The sequence below is a fragment of the Colius striatus genome, chromosome 8, assembly GCF_028858725.1.
Source record: "Colius striatus isolate bColStr4 chromosome 8, bColStr4.1.hap1, whole genome shotgun sequence".
NCBI lineage: Eukaryota > Metazoa > Chordata > Aves > Coliiformes > Coliidae > Colius > Colius striatus.
Window position 1 is genome coordinate 17,007,444 of NC_084766.1, and position 27,841 is coordinate 17,035,284.

At 38.9% G+C, this 27,841-nt stretch overlaps 1 protein-coding gene across 1 annotated transcript in view; it reads left to right on the top strand.

Annotated features, from left to right (window-relative positions):
• Positions 1–27,841, top strand: part of PCDH15 (protocadherin related 15) — a 495,784-nt gene that overhangs the window by 246,163 nt on the left and 221,780 nt on the right. Inside the window, exons 7-8 of the mRNA XM_062000927.1 lie at positions 595–705; positions 3,372–3,542. Of these exons, the coding sequence (XP_061856911.1) occupies positions 595–705; positions 3,372–3,542 (282 nt within the window). The remainder of the gene's footprint in view (positions 1–594; positions 706–3,371; positions 3,543–27,841) is intronic.

The window sequence follows — 27,841 nt, forward strand, 5'->3', positions numbered from 1 at the left end:
TTCCAGCTTTTAGAGGAAAAGACCTTATTATGTTATCTAAGGAAAGAATAGTATTCTGGCCCTCTGCAGTGTTTTCTCTGGAGTTATTTTGGAATACTGTATTGTATACATACATACAATGCATACAATATGTAGAATACAGTGTATACATACAATGATATGCATTTCTTAATCTCTAATACTTGATACCTTCTATAATACTGAAGAAAAATAGATGAGGCCAAGTTGAACTGTAGAAACTGAAGACCTGAATTCTCATCTGGCAAATAGGGAAAATTTTCTTAAATACAGTACCACTGCAAATTCAGCATGGTAAATCTGCAAGTAGCAGGTCAGTTAGACTTCACTTTGTGGTTGGAAGTAATAGCATATATGCAAAGTATCAGAGGGAATTCTCAGACACAGATTATTTACTGTGGCATTCTTACAGAGTAAATTGAGTGGGGAGAAAACAGAAAACTTTAAAGTCTCTATTCTGGAAAATACATGCAATTTTGGTGTGCCATCTGATCGATCATCTCATTGTGACCTATCTGAAATATGGGTTAACTCTGAAACCTGATTAATTTTATTGTACTGTTTTAATTTGTGCAGACTTCCAACCGGACCTTTGATATTCCTCTCACTTTGTCTGGAGCAGTTGTTCTACGGGAAAGACTAAATTATGAAGAAAAGACTCGTTACTTTGTCATTGTTCAAGCAAATGTAAGTACAGATCTCTTAATGGCTGTTTGTGCCACTGATTTAGGTGCAGTTTTAGTTTGCAGACTTAGGAAAGGAAAAGTTTTTCAGAAATCCCAGATCTGATAATACTCTTCTCCTGAAGATCTTATTTAAGATTTATCTAGGTCATTGAAAGCTTAGACATTATTTCTGGTTAAAAAAGCTTGCTCAGTGCATGTAACGCAACAGCCTTTTTGGCACAAGGAATATTTTGCAAATGTGAAGTACAGCCCATGCAGAAAAGTGCATTCTGTTGTAACTAAAGTGTTCATTTTCTAACAAATCCAGTGATGCTAATTTGATCTGAAATGAATGTAATGGATACAATTTAGTTGTATACTTCAGGTTTGAAATGCAGTTTCTGTAAAAAGATGATTTTTCTTTCAAGTCATATTGCAAACGTACTGAGGTTGTTACAGAGTGGTTGGCAGTGGGTAATGCATACTGAGAAGTGATGTTTAAATTGTATCTAATATATCTGTCATCAGAGAAGGTTTTTTTGTGCCCTTGAGGGCTGTGAAAGCTTTTTCTCCTTTTTGTCCTTCTGATAATAGCTGAAATGAAAACTTTTCCACTGTTGTTTACCTCTATTGCGGTGCTAATTCATTTGTGGGAAAATGAGAATGCTCTGAAGCAGTTTTAGATAGCTCACTCCTGAATTCATGCATTTATGTTATTGTCAGCTTTCTGATATGGAATTGTAGATACATTGTATGATATATAGTACAATCCACTTTCCTACATATTCTGTGGCACGTTCAGCATTCCCCCGATAAAGGATAGGCTCCGGGGCTGTTTCAGTGCTTTTTTCACTTAGTTATGTCTACAGATGTTTCCTGGTCCACTCAGTTAACAGCTGTTAGAATAAGTTGTTTTACCTGACTAATGTAACTTGCTGATATCTTGGAACGGGAATACAAGGCTCTGATCTGATTTGGCTTGTTGTTTCATCAATATTTTGTACGGCATATTCACTGCTCTTTTCCTTTGATATCAGAGCTGTGAGTGTCATGAGACACTATGCTAGATTAGCAGGTTATATTTTTTCAAGGGAAAGGCAGGGCATGTAGCAGTGCCAACATCCCATGTGAGGGGGAAACCTGTCACGCTGCAGGTGTAACTGGTGAAGGCACAGCTTGGGATGCTGGGTGGCATTTCTACAGACAAATCATATTAATTAGTTCATTCCTTTCAAAAGATATCCTTACACCGTAAATTTTCACCTTTGTGGTACTGGGTTTGGGGCTAGAACTGTACTGATAGCTTCTGGGTCATGTTTATACATCATGGGGCAGCTTGTGTGATTGAAATGTCTTGCGAAGCCATCTATTTTCTCAAACATTCACAGCTGGGAACTGAGCTTACTAAATTTTGAGTGCTTACAGATGAGAAACTAGACCTCAAAGAAGGCTCTAAGCTCTATAGCCCAACTTTTTGAAGAGTTTACCATGTTCATACTTTTACTTATTTTTTCAGTCTACAGAATATTGCAGGCTGCATTTAATCCTCTCCATTGTATATACTATGCAATCATACTTCCGTTCCACTGCTTACATTAGCAGTGATTGTTTATTGTTTCACATAGTATCCTGAAGATACTATGTGAAATTAATTACCCTGTACCTGCTTTGATGTTCAGGGAGTGTAAAAAAGTTTAGTTGATGACAAAGGCTGCTCCTTGTAGCTGGGATTGTTTTTCTTCATTGACCCCTAAAAAAGCTGAATTCATAAACTCCTATATTTAGTAAATGTAAGTTTAAAGCGACTCCAAGAACTGAGTGGACTGCAAAATAGGAAAAAAACCCCAAGTACCCAACCTGATTTAGAACAATTACCTGTTCCTCTTACACAGATGATGATAAGAAACATCATATATACTTAAAAAAAAAAGTTTGCTTTTTTCTTTTCTGTCCATATTATCCTAGGGTAGGAGGACAAGATTTGGCTAATGGTCTGTATTCCCTCTGCAAGATTGTATTTTTGTGAAGAAAAACTGTTGCAACAGTTCCTTCAAAAAAAACTGAAATATTTTGGACTATTTAAAGAGAACCTAAACAAAAAACCCCATAAAGCCATGCTGTTTCTTTCTTCATGCCAAATTTTCTGGAGGGGAAGTGCTATATCTTTCTAAAATTGTGGTGTGCAGAGGTGGACTGAACAGTACAGTCCAGGACCTCTCCACTGCTAATTAGAGAAGAAATAGTTACTATTTGTGCTTTCCATTTCTGTAAGTGAAAGTACTTTTACCTATAGATAGGACTCGGTAGAGCTATACAAGGCAGCATAAAAGTGCATTTTTTGGATTATGAGTAAGGCATGAAGGACTTTTTATCTGGTACAAACATACCTTTTTTTGGATTTAACAAGATGTATTTTCATTTTACACATTTCCTGAGAATTAATTTCTCAAAACTATATTATTTCTGAGTGATAGATGTCTCAGTATTTCTTACTCCAAGAGGTAAACTTTTTGTTGTATTGATGAGCCTTTAAAGCTGTAACTCTGCAGCTGAAGTTTCTGTAATTAGCTGTTTCCTAGAACCTGCATAATTCTGGCACTTGTATATTTTTGCCACTAGCAAATTGTAAAATTTTTGAAGATTCTGAATTAAGAAAATCTCACTAAACATAACTTGTCTACTCCACAGGACCGAGCCCAAAATCTTAATGAGCGAAGGACAAGTACAACCACTCTGACCGTAGATGTGCTCGATGGAGATGATTTGGGACCAATGTTTCTTCCCTGTGTCTTGGTGAACAATACTCGTGACTGTAGACCTCTCACCTACCAGGCGAGCTTGCCAGAACTGACTGATCCTGTGAGTCCTCTTGAATTTTTGCAAGTTTTATACGTTTGTTTTGAAAGCAATTGTCACATTTTTCTATGGACACATTAGAGAACTCTAAGTAGAAAAGCCATGTATGCTTTTACATCATGTTTTATGTCCTAAACAAAAGACAACCAATGGAAGATAGATGTAGGAATAGATGATGAAATCTTAGCTTTGACACAATGGCAAACTGTTCATTCACTACAAGGGATGAGTCTTGCTGAAATCTGGTAAATTTTGGAATTGTTTTTCCTTATGTGTCCATGTTTTTCTCTCCGAATATCCTGAAGAAGCACTTTTGAGAAGGGACTTGACATGATATTCCATTCAGACTTGTTATAGACCCCAAGAGAAAGTTTTTTAGAAGACAAAGGATTAGTCACCAGTCCCTGAAAATATTATTTGTTACTATTACAAGCTTTCAATTAGGAGGCACTAAAGAGCAACATGTGTTTATCCCATGTAGTTACTTGTACTAAGTATGTCATTAACACGTTAGGGCAAGGATAAAGGTCAGTGTAAGGCTTATTGTGCACTGGAATGTACACAAAGAATCACAAAAGGAGGAGGCAGAGCTTTATCATCTCTTGGTGCAAGATGATGCCAAATCCTCTTCCTTACAAGAGAGCTGCAGCTCTCCTGTAGTATGTGCATCTTTGTGGTGGATGAGATAGAAATATTAATTTCTTAATTGATATTGAGATATGAAATTTGATTATATTTAAGAATATAAAAAGGAAGAACCAATTGAATTACTAGGTATTATGCCACCCCGTTGACATTAAGATGACATTAAGGTAACGTTGAGTATTGACATAAAGATCATGACTTTCCTTGTTCGTTGGAGGGCATACTCTCTGTCCTCCTTCTTCTGATCAGGAAATGGGGGAGATTGAGGCTTTAAATGTGGAGATTCTTGCTATTCTTTGTCTTACTGGTCTTGCTGTTCTGTGCCTTGTAACCTTTCCCTTCTGACGTGTTATGGTGTCTTACTTTGCCCTCAGGAATCCTGCTGAAAGTACACTTGAGCTGGGTCACCAAACACTGCCACCACCCTGCTTAGTTGATTCAGATGATGCTCTTGGCAAGTTTTAAAATCTCTCATGGTGGTTTTATCCATTTCAGGACCAGTTAAAATCATGTCTAATACACAGCGGCTGATGTCTGCACAGGTTAACAGGCTCTGGTGTAGTAACCAGCACAATCTCAAAGAGATGAGACATGGTTTACTGTAATCAAAGTTAGTATCAATAGTGTGTCTTCTGGATAAGGGAGGGCTAGGACAAGTTTCAAGAAGGTGGTATAAGTCTGTCGGAACCTCATGGCAAACTTCTGGGAGAAGACTGGGTCTTAGAGGGCACGTGTGCCTCCAAAGGAGATGATTTCTATCTACAGGAAAATCATTTTCTATCAGCTGCAGCCTGATTTGTAAGCTGTCATGAGACTGCAGCCTTGATATTCAGCTTCTAACAGAAGCCTTCCTTGCGCATTGGGACACACTGATCCTGGGCTTGGAGGAAGTGGTGCTTGAAGATTGACCAGCTCTCATGGGCACTTCAGTCTTCTAGAATCATATCCCATGAGATCCGTCCAAGTAGATCTTTGAAGAGGCCAAAGTCGGCTCGCCTGAAATCCAGGGTCATGGTCCTGCTTTGTGGCCTGCCTCTTCCACACAGGATCTTGAACTCTACCATCTCATGGTCACTGCAGCCGAGGTTGCCTCCAACCTTCACAGCCCCAACCAAGCCCTCCTTATTTGTCAGTACCAGGTCCAGCAGCACACCTCTCCTTGTTGGTTCCTTGATCATCTGTGACAGGAAATTGTCGTCAACAATCTGTAGGAACCTCCTGGTCTGCGTGTGTTTGGCTGAGTGGCTTTCCCAGCAAATATCAGGGTGGTTGAAGTCCCCCATGAGGGCCAGGGACTGTGATCGTGAGGCTATCAATCGTATCATGTCATAGGAATGATATGTCCTATCATTCATTACTGTAGAGAAGCAATCAGCCCTCACCTCACTACAGGTAGTTTTAGAAAGTGATTGTAACTCCTCTCAGCTTCCTCTAATAATTAATTTATGTTGATCTTAGTGTCATTTGAAGGAAACTGGGCTACCGTAAGTTACTATCCAGCAGATTATCTGGCCTCATAAAGGCTACTAAGGTACTCAAACCATGCAGGGTGAGAGAGTGCGACCCCATTTTATCTGCACAGGTGTGATGGAATTTGCAATACAGAGACAAGTGAGACTGAAATTATTAATAACCAGTGTTTGGTCATTATCTTGCTTTTTGTCTGATAATGTTAAGGCATAATGCAAATCATTGCATTTTCCTGATATAGCTCTCACATTTGAAAATAATTCAGCTCTGTCTCTGCTCCTGCCCTTGTTCAGGCACATACACTGCACTGGAAGACAAAGCAGTGTCTGCCAAGGAAGGTGTCTAAGATAGGAAAAATGTGACTAGTGATTTAAGTGCTGAGTTGCAAAATGTATTCATTCAACTTCATAAGCTACAATCTGTTCAGGTGTCAGCTTTCTTTGCTTTTTTTTTGTGTCAGACTGCACCTTGAGATGTGTGATCTATGAAATGAGAAACTGGTTCTGTTGACAAACTACCAAGTATTTGCTGTTTATCTATTTGTAGCACTGTGGCAGTTTTGATAAACTTTAAGTGAAAGAAGGATGTCTGAACTGAAAGTTTTGCCTTAGTACCTCAAATATTTACTTGACTTCTAAATGATAATTCCTTTAGAAGATATGGATGCTACCTTCAAAGACTCAGCTAGTAAATGTATCTATTACATTTGCCCTGCAAATAGCAGTGTAATAAAGTGTAAAGAAACCTGAGCTGTCTGGCTGAGCCAGGGGCTGTCAGTGGACTCAGGTGTCAAAACAGCCTGGTCAGGAACCTCCTTCAGAGATGGACCAGAGAAACCATTGCATTGCACCACATAGATAAAGACCTTTCAGAGTCTGAAATGCTTTAAGACTTTGACTATGATGTCAGGGTGTGTAGAAGCGGATAGTGAGCAACATACTCCCCAGAATGATTTATCTGCAGTTATCTGCATCAATAGTTTTTTCTTTGGAAGGACCCGAATTTACTACACTGTAGGTATTGAACCTCTGTTGTGTGTAGTAGAGTACTGTTTGCTGTCAGGTTTTTAATGGTAGCCACTATATAGGCTAAAGGTCCAATGTCATCTTTTTTTATTTGCTTTTTAATTTTTCAGTGGATGTGAGAGAAATACTAATGAATCTAGAATATAGCATACATTATTCAGAAACAGTAGTTTATAAAAGTCCCACTGTACAGGGCAAGATGTCTACTCAGCTGACTACTAAAGTAAAGTATTTATTGTAACTGCTAAGAAGAATATTTTTTGTTCAGTCTTGCACAATTACTTATATTAGCTGCCATCTGTCCATGAATTTACTGTGGCAAAAATCATATTTTATTTCCCAGGCTGCTTTTCTTTAGACACTGTAAGGCAGTTGGATGCATTGGCAGTGAGGAATCCATACAATATGTGCTTTGTTTATGGTCTTTGGAGGGCAGAGATGGAAGAGGCCAGTGAAATTAATGAATCTCTTTGTTACCAGAGAAGCAATTTTTTTTCCTGAAGAACAGTGTCAAGGTTGACGTGCATTCTGAGAGCTGGTCTGACTCATGGAAGTCTTAATAATATTAAATCTGCTCCAGACTAGACAGAGTGCTGTAAAATTACAGTTTATACACTTGTAAAAAGTTCTTTTGCATTTCTGTCATTGGCACAGACAGTGCAATTCCCCTGAAGCTGGAGATCTTCCGAGCAGAGCCAAAGGTTATCTGATGGACCTTTCTAGGTGTGTATGTAGAATGAAATGTGATAGTATTTTCTCAATCAGCTGAGTGCTGCCTGTAACCAACTGAGCTTTGCCACAAGCAGTTACATTCTTTATTGGCAATTGCCTGGTTTTGTGAGTGTCACTTTTGCATTGCCACCAATGAGCTATAGAATTAATTGCTCTGAAGGCCTTAGAATTGAATCATAGACTTATTTCAGCTGGAAGAGACCTTTAAGATCATTGAGTACGACCTTTGTCCTAGCCTTATTAACAACTAGACCATTTCCCTAAGTGCAACATCCAACCATTTCTTAAACACCTCCAGGGATGATGACTCCACCACCTCCCTGGGCAGACTGGCAACTCTTTCAGTAAAGAAATTCCTCCTAATATTCAGCCTGACGCTTCCCTGGCGCAACTTGAAGACACTTCCTTTTGTTCAATTGCTTGTTTCTAGGAAGATCAGAGTGACCCTGCCTTGCTACAGCTTCCTTTCAGGTAGTTGTAGGCAGCAATAAGGTCTCCTCTAAGCTTTCTTTTCTCCAGGCTAAACAGCCCCAGATCCCTCAGCCATTTCTTACATGAGATGTGCTCCAAATCCTTTACTAGCTTGGTAGCCCACCTCTGCATCCTCTCCAGCACCTCAATGTCCTTCTTGTAGAGAGGAGCCCAAAACTGGACACAGTCTTTGAGCCTTATTAGATCTAAGATCACAGCTAAGGTCATATAAACATCAGTATGTCCGATATAAAATGTTTGTGAGGTATTCTTGCAACTTTATAGCAGAGACAGATACTCATAGTTCAGAGTAAATAAACTTTGGATATTTTTATAGTATATGAATGTTTATATGAATTCTGAATGCTTAGTCCTGTAGTAGGTGAGTGGTGACAGCTGAACTGCCTTGCTGTTGCTGCAGCCCAGGCAAGGCTAAATTAACAGCCTGTAATCCAAACCCTAGATTATGTATTGCTTCCCTGGGCAGTAATTTACTTGTGATGTGCTACCTGTTGAGTCTGGTTCGGTGCCCATGACAGTGATATGGAGTAAGCTGCTTTACTAGTTTCCAAACCAGAAGGCCCTTCCCTGGAAATGTGATGAATATTCATGTTTGCTGTAAATATAAACTGAAAATCCGAAGGTTGAGGTGGGCATGTTTGGTGGAGATCTCCATGTTCCCCAGCACTGCAGTAAAGAATACCTGCTTAATAGTCTCATTGGCTATTGAGTCCTGACTGGCTTTTTCACAGCATCATAATGAACTGATCGCAACCTCCATCCCCTGCGCTGCTGTCGGGGAAGGAAGGAGAGTCCTGGGAAGAGGGAGGGGTGAGGGAACATGTTTTAAGATTTGATTTTATTTCCTATCTCCCTGTTCTGGTTGTTCATTAATAAATTTAAGCCATTTATCCCCAGGTTGAGCCTGTTTTGCTAGTGATGCTAATTGCTGTGCGATCTCCCTGCCCTCAGCTCAACTCACAAACCTCTTATATTTTTCTTTCTTCCCTGTGCAGTTCAGTAGGGCTAGTGACTTGGTGGGCATCTGGTACCCAGCCAGGGCTAAAGCAACACATTTCTCCAGATGAGGCCTCACCAGGGCAGAGTAGAGGGGAAGAAGAACCTCCCTCCCTGTTGGCCACACTCTTCTTGATGCATCCCAGAATGCCATTGGCCTTTTTGGCTATGAGGGCATGTTACTGGCTCATGTTTAGTTTATTATCAATCAGGACTCCCAAGTCTCTCTCTGCAGAGCTCCTCTCCAGCAGGTCAACCCTCAGCCTTCCAGTTGATTCAACACTTTAAATACCTTTCTGCATTATGAGACTTTACTTATTAATGCACCACTGATGAATCTTTCTACATGGAAATTATTTATTTTTGTATTATCATCCTCAGTATCCTTAGGAGTTATGTCAGCAGGGACCTTACAAAGTCTGTGGGCTCAGCTACCCCATTGAGCAGAGATTCAAGGAGATGAGTCTGAGCAGAGGACTACTATATGAAAGACTAAAACAAAAATTTTTAAAAATCTCCAAAGAACAGTGTGTTTGAGTGGAGGTAAAAACAAAATATGTTGAAGAGCAAGAAGTGCTCTTAGAAGCCCTGAGGCTTTTATTAGTAAGATAGACCTCTTTAGACTGCAACCTTTTGATGATGAGGTAAAATGAATGGATTTTCTGTGCTACCACAGAAATCAAGAGTTGAAATATTTTTTTATTGCAAAATGTGAGTCATTTATGTTTTGTTTTTGTGGTGCTGTTTTTTTGCTCGGTAACAGGGGAAAAGGTTGCAGTGCTGGCCGCTCGATCTACGTACCCTGAATCTGAGTCAGACTCACCTCTGGCCCCAGACAGGCCAACCTGCCTTTGTGATCAGTATTTAAGAAGGGAACTCTGCAGTAGGATGAGGAGGTGGAAGGGTGGGACAAGGTGGAGGTAACCATACGGACCTCTCAGTCAGAGCAGAGGAGGAGGTGTGCTGGACCAGAGACCCTCTTTTAAGATGTCAGCTCTCTTCTGCACCCACAGAGGGCAGTCGTGGGACTGAAACTCACGTTTGGATTCAGGAGGACTCCATAAGTGGAGGAGCAGCTGTAGCCAAAGGGACCAGGGCTGTGCAGGGAGGTGGCCCTAGAGTGGAGGAGACCCACATGAGAGAAGCCAGTGAGGAGCTGCAGCCCCAGGACAGGCCCAAGGCTAAGGGGTCCATGCGGGGTTGTCTGGCATGAGAAGGACTCATAGTGGAACAGGGGAATGGCGAGGACTCCTCCTGCCCTGAGGGGAAACCAGTGGCAGGAGACATTGGGAAAGAACCGACTTTACCCCCATTTCCTGCCCTCTGTGCCACTGAGGGGAGGTGGAGATACCAGGATAGTGTATTTGAGCTTGGGAAGAGAGGAGGGTTAGGAGGAAGCTGATCTGTAAGGGCTGGTCATGCTCTTCATCATCATCTCAGTATGTGGTGTTTTCTGTTTGTTATGTTTTTGATTGGTGGCAGATTAAATTCATTTTGTTTTCTTCCCTGAGTAGTCCTGTCTGTAATCACTCAGGACTGTAATGGATGATCGAGCCTTTCCTGTCCTTGGGGATCTCCATGAGTTCTTGAGACCTTTTCTCTTCCTGGTCCCTCCATAGGTGGTGGAGGGGTGAAAGGAGAGTGGGCAAGTGGCTGTGTGGTCCTTGTGCCTGACTGGGCCTAAACCACAACCCTGAGTGAAGAGTAAAATGTCATAGGAAAGCAGGAATGCATGCCTTCTGATGAAAGTGGTTTCTTTCTTGCAAGCCTGACTGCTTCAAGTGAAATGTGCATAGGGGTTTATTTATCCTTACTGACAGTCAAATTGCATACAACTAAAAAACATCAGACTAGATTGCCAAATACATTTTTTTTTTCTTGGTTAGATATGGTACATTTAAAATTGCAAATGTTCATGGCTGATTTACGAAGTTGTTAGTTTCTGAAGCAGTTGTATCTCAATATGCCTTTTTTTTTCTTTGCCTTATTTTTATTAAGATTTAGACTCTTTTTTAAACGTGATGAAGATGTTTGCCAGCCTTTGGTTTACTCTGCCTGTGTAGTCTTAGGAGCCATGTATGTGATTTAGTTGCATCAAGAATCAGGAAATTATTTGAGATTTAATTTGTTTCTATTTATTCCTTTCTCAGCAAAATAGATACTGCTCAATTTTTAGACTTATGCTAAATGCCTTGTAAGGGATGATATTTACACTTCAACCTGGAATTAAACCATGTTTGAGCACAATTATATCTGCTGGCATAATTTAATGTTTAAAGTAGTGTGGCTTGGGTTTGTGACTTCCAAAGAAAACAGAGCTTTCATCATTAGGAGAACCACATGTTTCTTTTTATACAAGTATTTTTGTTAAGGAAACAAGTGACTTTGTGTTTTCAATATTCAACATCCATCTCTGCACCTGTGCCTGGTATTGAGACTTACACTGAAATCAGAGATGTGCCAGGGTGCAGTAGGGAGGTAAGCTGACTGTTTGTAGAGGCATGTCATGCTGCCTAGCCCAGGAAATATAGAATAAGGAAATCATTCAGGTTAGAAAAGACCTTTAAGATCATCAAGTCCAACCATTAACCAAGCTCTGTCTCTCTCTTCCCTAGAAGTTTGTTGTTGTTCTTTCTTTCTTCCGTTTCTTTATCCTTTCCTGTATTAGAAACTGATCTTGGGTTTGAAAACTGATGTGTGTTTGTCAGTAATCAGTACACAGGAACTCTGCAAATTCAGTGTTAACTGTTCTGTGTTCGTCTTTGACTGTATCTCATGGTTTCTGAGCTTGATAGGGAAGAGAAATCAAGTGTAAGCATGCTTTGGTTTTAAATAGATGTTTATTTGAGAGTTTTAACTTTTTACAACTGTTACTTCAGTGTTTATGTACAGCCTATACAATAAAGTTAAAGGTAAAAACATGTATTTTGTTTAACCTTTCTACAACCATTCTCTAATAAATGTAGTAGCTTCAGAGCATAGAAAACGAGGTCTCTTGTACGTTATAGTACAGGCTATTACTTTTTTGCTTTTAGTGTACGCACATCTTAGCCATCTGTATGAACTCATTCTCATATTTAATGTCATAATGATTTACTTGTCCTTCACAAATACTACAGTATATGAGTAAATGTTAAACAAACTAGCTCTGGAAACTCCTGATTTGCTACTGAAAGACTTATGTGTATCTTAGAGTATTTATTTAGAAAAGCCTAGCAATTAGTGTTGATTAGACTAAAATCTTTGGTGAAAGCATGTGCTGTCAGCTGTTGGACTGTAAGATGAAAGAGTTCTTGTGCATTTACTAGCCAAAAATTATTTGGTGGACAGGTCAATGGGGTCACTTCGGACCTACTACAAGAACTTAGCAGAGAAATGCTTAAAAATTGGAGCTGTATATATACTTTCTTGGGTTATTAGTTGTTCAGTAAATTAGAAAAGAATGTGTCTCATGTCTGAGACTTTGAATAGTCTCTTTGCCACTGGCTGAAAGATGAGCAAATTAATTAGTTTTTCAGGTATTAATTTTTCATTAGCAATTTCAGTAAAGTCCAAAACTCAGATTAGGAAAGGGAAAATGAAGATGACACGTAAGTCATTGTGGGTGTGCTTTTTTTATTGAAAAAGGCAAATTGTAGTAGCCAAGTTATTCACAGTATAGTTGAGAAGCAGATAGCAATTTTTCTAATTAAATTTAAGCATAGATGCATGATGAACTGATAGGCAATCTTGAAATGCTTTGGAAGTCAGAAAGCAGTTCAAAAGCAATGATAAAGTCCTCTCTTGGGTGCAGTTTCCCCTTTAAAGTTTATGGATAAACTTTTAATTTGCATTTTTTCACTCTTTTCACTCGGCAGCCAGAGGTCACCAGATTGTTATTAAGTTCAAGGTAATAGACATTGTTAAACAAGCAGTAGCATTCACAGCAGATTTACTAGCGTAAGGTTTTTTATAACTTGGTATCAGTGATCTCAAATTCACTGTATGGAAATGACTCTTTCAGCAAAGTCAAAGTGGACAGCTTTGATAAACTATGAATTATCTGCTAGTGCATGATAAGGAGTCATAAAAGGTGTTTTCAGTCTTCTGTTATGATTTTTCCCTATCTTTTCCATTTGTGTGATTGATTGTGTGTCTCCCAAATGCAATCTCTTGATAAGTAGAGCCTTTTTTTAAAGGAAATCTCACTGAAAAGTACTGAAGCATGAAAAGGTTAAAATTACAAAGATGTGATGTTACAGGTAATTAATTTTTATGTACTTGGGAGTATACCAAGACAGCATGGCTAATTAAAAAGACTTGTCAATAAAATTGTCAGTAACTTCAATGTGTGACTATATGAACCTAAGAATTATTTTCCATAATGTCTCTTAGCAGACAGACAAGCAAGCACTTCACTTGTCTAATATATTGATCAGTCAGGACAGCTGCTATTCAGTATCTAAGATTAATGTGTGAATTTAAATACAGATGTATTTCAGATAGAGGAGTAGTGAAGTCGGCCTGGTTTCACTGCAAGAACAAACAAGATAGTGCTTTTAACTTATAAAATGTAATGAATGTTTAAAGAAACCAGCAGTTTCATTTACTGAAGCACTCTTTCTGATTGAGAAAATATCAAGACTGCAGAATAGGTGAGTATAGGCTGAAAGATGCTTTCCTGATGTTGATATTAACCAATTTCTGCCCTTCAGAAATAGAGTTAATATCTATGAGTAGGAATAAATTGATATGTCACAGTGTGCTCTGAGAACAGGAAACCAACTTTCGATATGGAATTACTATGGCGGAGATCTTGCCTCGTATGTTTTGTAAAAGAGGGAGAATAGTGAATTTCATTGAAAGATAGAAGAGGAAGACACATGGAATTTTTTTTGTTGTTAAATGAAAAGGAAATTGGTTGAGTATAATTTGCATGCTTTAGGTTTTTACTAATATGAATCTTTCTTAAAATGCCAAGTGGGGGCTTTAAGAGAAAAGGGATCAAGCTTGACTGAAAACTGAAGTTTTTAACTATATAGTAAAAAATTAAATAAGAAAAGAAAAATGTCTCTGCAGATAATCTTTGAAATTGTGTTTGGAGTGAAACATGTTTTGTTTGTTGCTAAGACTGAGTTATTGAGTTATCAATGATACAGTGGCTATGGGACTTCCACACTGTTACAGAATGAGTGGGAACTCTGTGAGTTCACCAGAGACCCAGCTTGGGCTGGATATTTGTCTGACAGTGAAAACAGGCATGTTTTCTAAGTATTTGTTAAGCCATGAAATGAAATGTTAGGGAGTTATTCTCAAATCTGATTTCTTTAATTATCAAGAGTGAAGGGGAATTAAACTGGTAAAAATGACTGATTTTATCATATACATAATTTTCTTATTTTTTCTAGATATGGAACGATTCCATTAATTGCTTGATATTTATCATCGGGGTTAGTAACTTACTAAGAACATTGATGAAACATATTTTGTTCTTATAGCTATGTCAGAAGCTAAGAAATGTAAGGGTCCTGATTTTGCTTGGAAGAGGAGCTGTAATAGAGATAACTACTATTTCAATAGCTAAGCTATCCTGTTAAACTGTGAACTATCTGTTCATTAAGTAACGGTCAGGAAGAAAGATTCCTGTTTTCAACTTGCAGATTATCTTCAGGGTGCAGATTATGTTAGTTATTCAATTAATGAAATAATGATTCATCAATTAAGGTTTTACAGATATGTAAACTTGGAAGGAATGGGAGATAAAGTAGCAGAGAATTTCTTCTCTAGGGTGGAAGTGTTAACCTTGGCAGTCTGCAGGAGGCACTTTGAGTGCTGCTTCCCTTTGGATCACTATGCAGTCTTGTGGCCTCTCATAGAAACAGCATGGCAGGATTTGATGTCACCTTCCTGTCAGTAATTGTGAGGTGTTACACACCTGCAGACTGTGGTGCAGACTTCATGAGGCTTGGCACTTGTGTTAGGGCTGTTGATAGCAATGTAGGCCTGGCACCTCAGAGCTCACTTGGGCTGCTTTACTTGGCCTTCTCGTTGTTCCTGGTCCTTTAAGGCTAGCTTGGGAGTGTCTTTCATCCACTGCGGTCTGTGCCACGTATGTACCTTCATTGTACTTTCTGTTGTTGTTGTGTTACCCTCCTTGAGAGGCCAACAACTGTGCCACCAAGTTGGGATCACACCAGAGAGGGAGCAGCCAGATGAGCCTTGCTATCACAGCTCAGCAGCTCAGTTTTTTCCCTGTGCTCTGACCCTAATTCTGAAATGTGAAGAAACTAAAGAGCATGTGTTGTGCCATGCTAAAGAGATTTCCCTGCCTTCAGCGGTCAGCTGCATGATGCAGAACAGGAAGGGTGATAGCTCATCATCACCTTTACCAGGATGACTGTATATGCCTCTACTCTGTGCTATTCATATATACTGTGCTTCTGGAGAAAACCTTGCATAAATCCTAGCAATCTTTCCTCTAGAGCTTGAGGAAATTCATGGTGAGCTAGAATACTCTCTTCTGAAACAAGAAAATGTGGTTAGTCTACATCTGGTCGTTCACCAATACTTGTGACATTACAGCAGTGCTTGAGCAGCTCATGTGGCTAGGTAGATAGGAGTTTGCTTTATAAAAAAATCATGCTTTTTATTCTGGAAGAGTTGGAAAAGTACTTCCATGTAAAATTTCATTATACCATAAAAAAATGTGAGGATGGAGCTTATGGATGAAGTATGTGAGTGTTGTGTGTGTACATGCACACATACAATTTAATTGCACGCATTTTGTGAAAATAAAAGCATACAAAATATAGCCAGGAAAACCATTTTTTTTCCTACAATTTTAAACCTAAAGATGGCATTAATGCCACTATTAAATGCTACCATTAAAGCAGCATAATTAAGTTGTTATAGTAGTTGCGATAGAGAATTTGTAGTTGTCTCTGGACACAAATCTCTACCTAAAATGATCTCTTGACAGGGTGAGAAACTGTAGTGAGAAAAGAGCACTGATGAATAAAGTCTGAATCAAGTCAGGTTTTTAGGTAGTTGCAGCTGACATTTCCCATGCCTGAACTAGAAAAGTGCCCATTTTAGTTGCAAATATTTAAAACAAAACAAAACAGAACAGAAAAAAAAAAAAAAACAAAACCGAGAAACCAATAAAGCAAATGTAAATATTTATTCTCAAAGGTGAGAGTTGTGATACACAGCAATGTTTTGCTAACCTCAAATGTTAAAATTGAGGCATTTCACCTTGCTTGTTCCTCCAGAAAATGGCTGTACCAAAGCAAAGTCCTCTGAAGGAAGATACTAAATATATAAATAAAAAACCAAACCAATCTTAATATCTTAATAAAATAAATGTGTAAAACAAATGAGTCAAAATAAAAAGAATCTGGATGAGACCTGCTTTTGGGGATTGTTTTTGGTCTAGTTTGATCTGCTTGCTAAGCCAGAGCTGATATGTGTCCAGGCTATTCCCTGCTCTTGCTCATACCTTTGATTGTAACTTCTTGTGCCTTTTCTAGTATATTGTACCTAATTTTTCTAAAGGCAGAGAGAAGCCATCAGTCTCTTCTTAATGGTTTCAAGTAAGAGAAAGTGTTTGCAAACTCAGCTGAAATTAGCAATTGTTGTCAGAGCTGGCAACTGTATTTCTTTTTCTTCTCTGAGAGATGTATACACTTAAGATAAAATGGGATTAATATTTCACAAACTTTTTATTGTTATGAAATCTTTAAGTCATTACAGTAATGTTACACTGCTCTTTAAATACTTTTTATTTTTATGAGTCTGTGCCAAGCAGCAGTAGGTGCATTTGACTTGGGGTTTTACAGCTTGCTTTGCTGCAACTGTTTCTTTCCTCCTTCTAAATCCTGAATAGAAATCATGATAATAAGAAATCCTCCATCAGGAATTTGAAAGATAATAAAGGAAATAGACTTCTTATTTTGTATGGAAAAAAGTGAAATGTTAAAAAGGAAATGTTTATTGTTCTTTAATCCCAGTCATCACATTGGAACAAGAAGAACCTCCAGATTGAATTCTTCCTTTTGTCCAAATTGCACAGGTGATTATACTTGGGTGCCAAGGCAGGAGGCCCATTGCATAATGCATTTTGTTTAGTCTCCAGCTCAGATACCCTGTTGGAGACATTTCTTATAAAGCATGTCAGATAGAGAAAAAGCAATTTAGTAAACACTGTGATCAGATCCTGATGAAATTCAATTCTCTTTTGGACCCGCTCTTCCTGGAATACATCATTGATAAAAATATTCTGTTTTCCCCTTTGCTCTGATTCATTATACTATCTTGCTGTTCTTTCAAAATGTTTTTTTCCCCTGAAATGTGGCTTGTTTTTACAAGTAAATGAAAGGAATTGTGGTTTTGACAGCTTACTCTGTTAACAATGTGATCTATCAGGATATTTGAATTTTACAGTTTTCATTTTAGTAAACTGCATAAACATTGGGCACAACAGAAAACTAAGAACACAGAAATCGTGGATTATGTTGAACAACCAAATAAGGTGCTAAAAGCTATTTGACAATTACAGTGCTGAATTTAGGAAGTAGGTTCCTTTTTAATAATCAATCTTGTGTCTTCATTTTTCCCATCAGTTAGTGAAACACGTTTTGCACCCTCGGAGAAGAGGTGAGTGGTTCATTCACTCATCAACTGCATCAATTATGTGTTGTTGCTTTTTATCAATGACTTTTAGAAATTTAGCTGAACTTGTTAAATAAATAGAAAAGTTAGATTTATTTTAAACTTTTGCTGAACTCCCATTATTATTAGTTTCTGCATATATAGGGGTTTGAGGTGCATCATTTTTAACAATGGTTTCATAATACCAGTTTTACTATTTGCCCTTAATAGTTAGATTCCACTGGGAGGGGTGTTATGACACAGTTCCCTTTTTACTAGTGATATTGAAGATAATGCCCTTCCACCCAAGTGCAACACAGCAAAGCCAGTCTCCAGAAATACTGCTCATAGCTCATTTTCACATCGAATGTAGATATTTTGCAGTCTGTTTACAACCTGTAACATCATCTGTTGGTTAAAAAGTGTTATTTTAACAGGGCCTCCAGTTGTATATACAATCACAGAATCACAGAATCTTAAGGGTTGGAAGGGACCTCAAAAAGATCGTCTAGTCCAATCCCCCTGCCAGAGTAGGACCACCTAGAGTAGGTCACACAGTAACTCATTCAGTTGGGTTTTGAACGTCACCAAAGACATAGACTCCATAACGCATCTGAGCAGCCTGTTCCAGTGCTCCCTCACTCTCTTGGAGAGCATTTTTGAGGCATGAATTGTTTTCCTAAACCTGTTTAGCTCCTGTGGCAATTTGATCAGAACTATTTTCTGCAGAGGGCTTACTCTCCGTTCTCTATTTCAGCTTCACAGTGTGTTTTAAATCTGTGCTTGGGATTTTCTTTCTTTTTGTATTGATTTTGAGTTGAGATCTTAGCCCAAAAGTTTGGTGCTCTGTACTGTGTCCAAGAGGAAAGCCAGAAGATCCCATTGAGCCTATGTTTCTATACATCTTTGTGTTGCATTAGCTCTCAGAAAATAGCATAGGAAATTCTGCAGATTCCTGATGTGAAACACTGCCTCTCCCTGTGTTTTCTCACTGATCCAAGGGAGCTTCTGTACGCACTTGTAGCTAGAAATAGGAAGGTGAGCAGAGAGAGAGAATGATGGCATCCTGCAAAAAGATTTGACATGACATACTCAATCTGAGTAATGACATGTTTTTCATAATATCTTCAGCAGAATACCTTTTTCTAGACTGTTTCTTACTTTTTAGATTTACTTCACTCATGGTTGTATAACTGCTGAAATATTTTCTGCATTTTACTGACATGCAAGTACTTTATGATGGATTTGTGTTTCTTAGTGTTTTGACACAGCCCTTGTACTGTCAAAGCATCTGAAGCAGCAGCACGTAACAATGTTGGAATGGTCTTGCCATTCTTCCTGCTGTTTTAGTATTGTGTGCTGGCAATATGGTATGCATTTCAGCACAGCATGGTTAGAACTTAGCTAATTTCCCATTTACAGCTTGTATTCTGACCTCACGTGTTGCTTCAGAAAGCATATGGAAAACTAGTGTAACTGTAGAGATTCATGCATTCATTAAAAAAAATGTTGTTTAATATTTTTTAAAAGAGGAGACTGAGGGGGGGGATCTTATTAATATTTACAAATATCTAAATGATGAGTGTCAGGAGGTTGGGGCAGCCCTTTTTTTCGATGGTATCTAGCAACAGGACAATGGGTAATGGGATGAAGCTGGAACTCAAAAAGTTCCACTTAAATATAAGGAAAAACTCTTTCACTGTGAGGGTGATGGAGCCCTGGCACAGGCTGCTGAGGGAGGGTGTGGAGTCTTCTTCTTTGGAGGTCTTCAAGACCCACCTGGGCATGTTCCTATGCGACCTGATCTAGTTGGACCTGCTTCTGAAGGGAGTTGAACTAGATGATCTCTAAAGGTCCCTTCCAACCCCTACTATTTCATGATTCTATGATTCTGTAATTGTAGGGTTCCCTTTGAAGGAGTTCTGAATGTCAGCACAGGTTGATATATGTTGCTTTACTAGTATTTTCTATCTGACAAAAAGCCATTCACCTGTGTCTGCATAGAAATGAGAGTTCTGCTGTCTTGATCAGTAATTTGTTCAGTGAAGCTGTATTATCTGCATTGAAGGCCCACAGATTTTATTTGAAATCCAATGGGCACAGTTACAGCTTCCTAACTAGGAAGGCTGTAAAAATAATAGTTATCAGGGTGTAAAATGCTAGCATGAAGTTTCTTGTGTTAATTGTGCTGATATTGGCCTCTCTGTTCTGATAGAAATAAGAAAGAAGAGGGAGGAGTACTTGGAAATGTAGGGAAAAAGATCATATAAACATGGAATTGTTCCAAGTAGGGAAAAAGATCATATAAACATGGAATTGTTCCAAGTAGGGAAAAAGATCATATAAACATGGAATTGTTTGGATTGGAAGGGACCTTAAAGATCACCTCATTCCAACCCTCCTACCATGGGTAGGAACACCTTCCACTAGACCAGACTGCTCCAAGCCCCATCTAGTCTGGTCTGCAATGCTTCCAGGGACAGGGCAGCCACAACCTCTCATGACTTTTTGCATTCTGTTGCCAATTCAGTGACATAGTGTCACCAGTCTTCCAGTGCTGGAAACAATCTCTGCTCCAATGCTGTCACTTGAGCTGATGCAGATTAAAATACTTATTTACCATCATATGAAAAACTATCTTTCTTGACCTCCCTCCACTCCTCAAATTAATTAATATTATAATCTGCTGAATCTGAAAAAAATAGAATAAGATACTATTTAGGAATTACATATTCTCTTTTCACAATTGAATATATGTTCTTATGTTCTCAGAGAAAAATGCCTGGGGAGAAATTTAAGATATGTTAATCTTAGACAATTTATTGAACTCCTTACAGAAAATGATTAACTGTTCAGTATTAATCATCTTATAAACATCCTGCATTCCTCCATGGAACATATCATATTACTTAGGAAATCATTTTAAAGGAAAACCAGTTTATTTAGGATGGGTTTTTGCAGCCATGTTACTATTGTATATATTGAGTAAGGGTCAGTTAACTGTGTTTCTGCCTAAAGAAATACCACTACAAACTGGCAGATTGAAATATTAATGCAAGTTAATGTTCCTTTTACTTGTGTTTGAATAGTTTCATGAGCCAACAGTGTGCTCTGATGGCCAAGAAGGCCAATAGAATCATGACTTGTGTCAGAAACAGTGTGGCCAGCAGGACTAGAGCAGTGGTTGTACCCAGGTACTGGTGAGGCTGCACCTCAAGTGCAGTGTTCAGTTTTGTGCCCCTCACTACAAGAGGGACATTGAGATTCTAGAGCATGTCCAGAGATAGGTAAAGAAGCTGGTGAAGGGTCTGGAGCACAAATTTTATGAGGAGCAGCTGAGGGATGCGGGATTGTTCCGTCTGGAGAATAGGAGGCTGGCAGGAGATATGATCATGCTCTACAGCAACCTGAAAAGAAGCTGTAGTGAGGTGGGAAGTGTTCTAGCCTAACAAATGATAGGACAAGAGGAAGCGGGCTCAAGTTGCATCAGGAAAGGTTTAGATTGGATATTAGGAAAAATTTCCCTGCTGAAAGCGTTGTCAAGGGCTTTCCACAGACTGCACAGGTAGGTGGTGGAGTTTCCATCCCTGGACGAATTCCGAAACCAGGTAGCTGTGGTGCTGGGGATATGTTTTAGTTGTGGCTATAGCAATGCTGGGGTAGTGGTTGAACTAAATCTTAAAGGTCTTCTCAAACTTCAGTGATTCTATGATTGAAGGCACTGTGATCTATTGTATTCTGGTTAACCTGATGTGCATATTATCATTGTTTAGCTATACTTGTGTATGTCCTAATAACTTAGTCTTCCATGGGAATTAGTGAGTGGGAAATATCTTGCCATGTTTGAATACATTAATAAATTCCGAAGGTTTAGTTTTTGTCTCTTCTGTTAGTGAGTTTCACGCAGGGGCCTTATGAGTGAGAAACTCCCCTTGGTGAACCAAATCAAAAGTTTAAGAACTCTTCCTTTTCATATGATTCTATCTTGTAGAGCAATCAGTCATTTTCACTTCTGCCTGTGTAGTGGCCCTGACACAGGAGCATCTTGAGGAGCGCAGGTGAGAGTAGAAGTAGTTGTGAATCATAGAATCATGAAATAGTAGGGGTTGGAAGGGACCTTTAGAGATCATCTAGTCCAACCCCCCTGCAGAAGCAGGTTCACCTAGATCAAGTCACGTAGGAACATGTCCAGGTGGGTCTTGAAGACCTCCAAGGAAGGAGACTCCACAACCCCTCTGGGCAGCCTGTGCCACTGCTCCATCACCTGAATAGTGAAAGAGTTGTTTCTCATGTTTAAGTGGAACTTTTTGTGTTCCAGCTTTATCCCATTACCCCTTGTCCTGTTACTATCTACTATAGAAAAAAGGGATGTCCCAACCTCCTGACAACCACCCTTTAGATATTTATAAACATTAATAAGATCTCCACTCAATCTCCTCTTCTCCAGACTAAACAGCCCCAGTTCCCACAGCCTTTCCTCGTATGAAAGATGTTTAATTCCCCTGATCATCTTGGTGACCCTGCACTAGACTCTCTCCAGCAGTTCCCTGTCCCTCTTGAGCTGAGGAGCCCAGAACTGGACACAGGACTCCAGATGAGGCCTCACCAGGGCAGAGTAGAGAGGGAGAAGAACCTCCCTTGACCTGCTGGCCACACTCTTCTTGATGCATCCCAGGATGCCATTGGCCTTCTTGGCCACGAAGGCACATTGCTGGCTCATATTTAGTGTATTATCAATCAGGACTCCCAGGTCTCTCTCTGCAGAGCTGCTCTTCAACAGGTCAGTCCTCTGCCTGTCCTGGTGCATGGGGTTGTTCCTTCCCAGATGCAGGACTCTGCACTTGTCCTTGTTGAACCTCATGAGATTCCTCTCTGCCCAACTCTCAAGCCGGTTGAGATCCATCTGAATGGCAGCACAGCCTCTGGGGAATCAGCCAGTCCTCCCAGTTTGGTGTCATCAGCCAACTTGCTGAGGGTACACTCTGTCTCCCCATGCAGGTCGCTGATGAAGATGTTGAACAAGACTGGCCCCAGAACCAACCCCTGTGGAACTCCACTGGCCACAGGCCTCCAACTCGACTCTGTGCCATTGATCACCACCCTCTGGGCTTTGTCATTCAGCAGTGTCATCATAGTTTATGAATCTGTGGCTGGTTCATGGTCTGTTTTCTTCAATCATGTAAAAGACATTTCTTATTAAATTACTTGCTTAAAACCAGACGGTGACCTAGACCAGTAAGGTTAACTCTGTTTCATTATGCCAGAACACAGTCATTTTCACGGTAATTAAAAAAAAAAAAAACAAAACACCCCAAAACAAAACACAGAACAACAAAACCGGTATGTGCAGAAAGTCATGCTGTTTTTCTAACTCTGAAACTGTTGCGTTTCTTCTCTTTTCCTCATCTTCCCTAGAGGAAGAAGCTCTCCATAAAATACAGTTAACAAATTTAGCTTTGCATCTCAAGTAGACCATGGAAAAAAATAGATTTTAAATTATTTGTTTTTAAAGCAGAACTCTCCTTGTTATCAGCTGTGCCACAATCATTATGGTCCCTTGTCTTTGAAAACCAAAATCTCTAGATTTGCAACTTATAACCAATACCAATTGTGGTTTTTCTTTACTCATTTAGTGCTTAGTACTTGATAGAACTGATGCATTGACCCAACCTATGGCAACTTGAAGTCAGCATAGCTCTAGGTAGCATGCAACGTGTACCATACAGTGAAAACCTTAAATTGTTCAGTCTGCATTGCAGTTAATTTCTGGTACTTCAGGAGTCTAATATATAATTAATTAGTGTGAAACAGACAATATCAAAAGAACAGTGTTAGATACAGGGAGACCTGAGTTATTGACCTGGGAGGCTTTAAGTCACTTGGGAGCTAGTGTTCAATAATGCCTAAAGTCACTATTCTAGGGAGGTAAAATTGTAGATACGCAACATTAAGTTCAGCTCTCTTAAGGAATTGAACTGGTTTTTATTTCATTAGTTTTTGGTATTTTTGATCTGCATGACTTTAAAAATCAGGCAGATGAGCTCTAGATGAACACGTAAAAGAAGGAAAGTACTTCATTCAGGTAAATTAGTTCCCTCAAGTTACTTTTCCCTTATTTTTCTTTTTCTTGCTTATTAATCATTATTTAGCAAAACTGACCCTCTCTGGGTCCTTTGGCAACATGCTGGTTTTAAATTGATAGCAATGTTTTCCCAGAGATGCAAAGTCCAAGCTGGTATCTTCCAAAAGCTGTGTACAGTGCTGAGAGGCAATGTTTTAGCATCCCCAGAAAGTGGATGAGAAAAATCTCAGGGGAGGAGGTTGGTGAGAGGAGGAGGAGGAGGCAGATGGTAGTCATTTGAGCAATCCATCAAAAATGTCCATATAAGAAGACAAAACCTCTAAGTTTCAGTTTTTAGTCAAATAATTGAGTTACTACATTTAACCCTTAAGACATGTTAAATATCTTTCTATTTAATGTCTGGCAGTCATGGAGATTTTGAAAAGTTTTAAATAATATAGTGTACATGCAAACTCTTAAGAAAATATGTAACTTTAAAAATAGTAATTTTTAGTTTATTGTGCTTGAAAGCACAAAGTGTGTATTCTCTGTCTCAGTTGCAATTTCCTTTTAACTGTTCCATACTGCATTTCATTCACCATATGATAGTGAAAAACAGACCTTTTTACACAGATGCCTAAAGATACTGTTTGGGTTTTTGAATTCATCTACAATCCTAAATGTATTAAACTCCATGTTAAGAAATAAATGTTAAGTATCAGTTGTTCCTTTTCCTCACTATCCTTAGCAGGATCTTAAAACACTCTTGCATGAATGCATGTAGAGGTTTATGGCTTCCTTTGCAAGTTACAGGACTAGTCAATGATTCAGTTTAAAAGTGCTTTGCATTATATTTTTTAATGTAGTTTTCAGGTAAGAAAAAAAACAGGATTTTTTTTCTGACATTATATTATTATTGCCATATTATCATGCTATCCGCTTTTAGCTACGTGTCACCATTTGCCGTAGAGGTAATAACCAAAAGAGTTTTATTGCATTGTGAAGGTGTGTGTGCTGAAACAGAAAAGCAGACATAGTAGGAAACAGCAGAGACAGGCTCAGATATGTTGGTGGTAGTCAGCTCCTGAATAAAAGCAAAAAATTTGTGGTTCAATTGTGTTTGAAGACATAAAGCGGGAGTATTGTATCTTGAAGCTGAGTTTCTCTCCTCTCCAGGGAATGTGGCTTTTGCCTCTTTGCCAAATAAGCAGGAGTGGCTTAAAACAGACCTGTTTCCATTATCAATTTCTCTTCCAAACAGAAAAAATTGCAACCAAATCATACCAGTCAAAGAGCAAGACATAAAAAGAGTGTAGCAAATGAATGTAATAATTTTCCAGCTACACTAAAGGCATTAAGACAAAGTATTTGGATGAACATTTGCTGTTGTGATTGTTTTCTTTTCTAGCCCTTTTGATTTTCTAGCAGAAATTTCAGATCATTTCCAGTCTTCTTTCCCATCTTTCCCATGCCAGTAAGTTGATGTTGCTGCTTTTTGAAATGTATATTGTTTGACGTCTGGGGTAGGTGAATGGCAGTGGCTTGTGGCATTTGTGAATAAAAAAATTATTATTTGCTGATCATTTCATAATGAATTTATTTTGAAAAGAGCTGTAGGAAAGATTACCAATGCTCTGTCCTCACAGCCCCTTAACAGTCAAGTCTTGTTTGATTTCATTGAAAAGGAGGATTGTTTTCACTCATTGTTCTCCGAAACACAGCTGAGAAAATTTCTATGAGAGTTTTGATGATGCTTTTTCATAAAATCACTCAATATGTAAAAGGAAAATGTGAAAAAAATTGAGGTACTTGATTAAGTATATGGTGTTTAGTTCTTAAAGCATTAGTCTTTTGCAGGTGACCCTCATCCTCTCTACTCTGAATACCTGAGTATAATCTGTAAATCTTACTGTTTTCTCCCTCATGTTTTTAAAACCACACAAAAGGGAGCTGAGCTACTCCAGTACTAAAATGGATCCCTGTAGATGGATCTTCCCTCTCTCCCTACCGGAACTCAAAGCTCACTCCTGCTCTGCCTCACATCTTTTAACCTAACTCTTTCTGGATATACAGACCTCTGCTTCTTTTCTGTTGAAATCTAGTTTCCTTAGGAGTGTTTTATGAGGGAGCTTGTCCAAGTCAGCTGGAAGCCTCCCCACTCTGTATGAAACAGTTCTGTGGTATCCGTATGCCGGTGGTTCCTGCCAGGAACCACAGGAAGTTTGAGAGGTTGGATTTCCCTTTGCAGAAAACCAAACTTTCCCTGGTGAATCATATTTATTTTTGTGTTTGTGCTTAGACTATTGTTATATCAATTATCTGCTAATTTTTCCTGGGACAAGCCACAGGCTTCGTGGTGGTATTCCCCTGAGTTGCCCTGCAATTCTTTCATATTAGGTTCGCCATCTGCTATTCCTCAGGTTCCAAAGCACTTTCAAGCAGGAAAATACATAACAGAGCCAGTTCATATGATTCACTTTTGCCTTCCTTTAGAAACCTTTATCCTCATTTGGCTTGTTCAGTCCATAATGTCTCTGAATGCTATGGGTTTTTTTCAAGACCTGCTAGGCATCCCACATGGAGAAGGTGCTGGCATGGGAACCTATCAGAGTCCTTCATGGTGAACACAAAAGAAAGAAAAAAAAATAGGTTTTGTACTACAACTTTATTCTCTCTGAGCTTCCTGTCACAGTTCTGTTTGAAGAAGGATTTCTTTTTTAAAATTTATTAATACTCGTGATAACATTCACAAGTTGAGGTTTGGGTTCTTGTGTTTTGGATTTGGGTTTTTTTGGCCTACCTGATGGTATATTCTTTTATATTGAAGCACCTACAAGTCAATGCCAAAAGCAGTAATTAAGAGATCTCTTCCCTGATGGGGAAAAGTAAATAAATGACTGCAGATTTACCCCCTAGAACTGACAGAATCTCCTTGTTTGTTTTTAAATACCCTGCCTTTGCCAGAGCTTGTGAATCCTTTTATGTTCTTCACTTGCAAGTGACTGGTTTTTGTAGGCCATCTATTTATTCTGAGTAACCTTCCCTGCACCACAGTGTAGCCATGATGACTTGCCTCATGGTTTTTCAAGCCTGTCTCAATAAAACCCCATGTGCTTTTTCTTTGCTTCCAACTGAGTGTCCTTAAGCTGTAGTGGGGCCTGCAAACATTCTACTCTTTCAGCAATCTGTTTTCTTTTCCTCTTAATGAGCTTTCATCTTTCTGTGCAGCTGTCCTTTGAGGCTGAGGACAGTGATGGGGGCTTTATGTGTTTGTAAGGATATCTGATTTAATACACAATGGTGGCTGTCACAGACCCCATTTTGTAAAGTTTACCCATTCTGCAGAGCTGTGAGGAGGCTCTACCTCCTGTGCTGAAGTCAGGAGCCACCTTCTATCTGAATGGGATCATGTCCTCTCTTCTAAAGGGCAGAGCACAGCTTCATCTTTTCTCTGAACCTCTTGGTGAGGTTGGAGGTGGGTATTGTATCATTGTGCTCTGCCAGTTTCTAGCAACAGCTGCCAATTGCAATGTGAGGAAGAGCTGGGGAAGCAGGACTGGGGCCTGGTCTCAGGGAAATGGGTTCTGGGGAGCTGCCTCAGATCCCATGTGCCCCGCCAGCTTTACTGCTGAGCAGCACCACATCAGCGGGGCCTGGGGAGTGTTCTGAGACACTGTTCATGCTTTTCACATTTTGTAGTGCTCAGGAAAGAAAGAAATATCCTTATATAATAACCATAGTTATTACTGCAATTGATCAACACATGCTTTGACTACAAATTTTAAAAATAATTTTTTGTGAAGAGTATATGTACACCTTCAGAAACAATCTTTTGTGTACTTTTACAAATTTATTATCATACTTAATAGCTGATTCTTTGTGCAGTTATGTTTTCATAGTTTTAATGTGAGTTTAAATGAAAAGGATACTTGCATAATCTGTGGATTATTAAAACAGTATGAAAGTGCTTTTAGCTTTACTTCTATTCAAAACAGCTTTAAATTATCCCTAAACATTTCAGTGTATTGCGACTGAGTTTTTTGCATGATATCCTCTAGTTTATGAACAGCTTATTTCAGGGTGTGCACAGTACTTGAATAACAACTTACAAGGCATAAAAATTGAATGACTTTCACATTTCATTCTTAGTTTTCTTATACTTCTTTATTTTGTAATACAACTTGCTTCTGTTCAGTTGATTGCTTTGATTCTAAAGAGTCAGTGTAATGGTGACAATGTGGGATAAATTATCT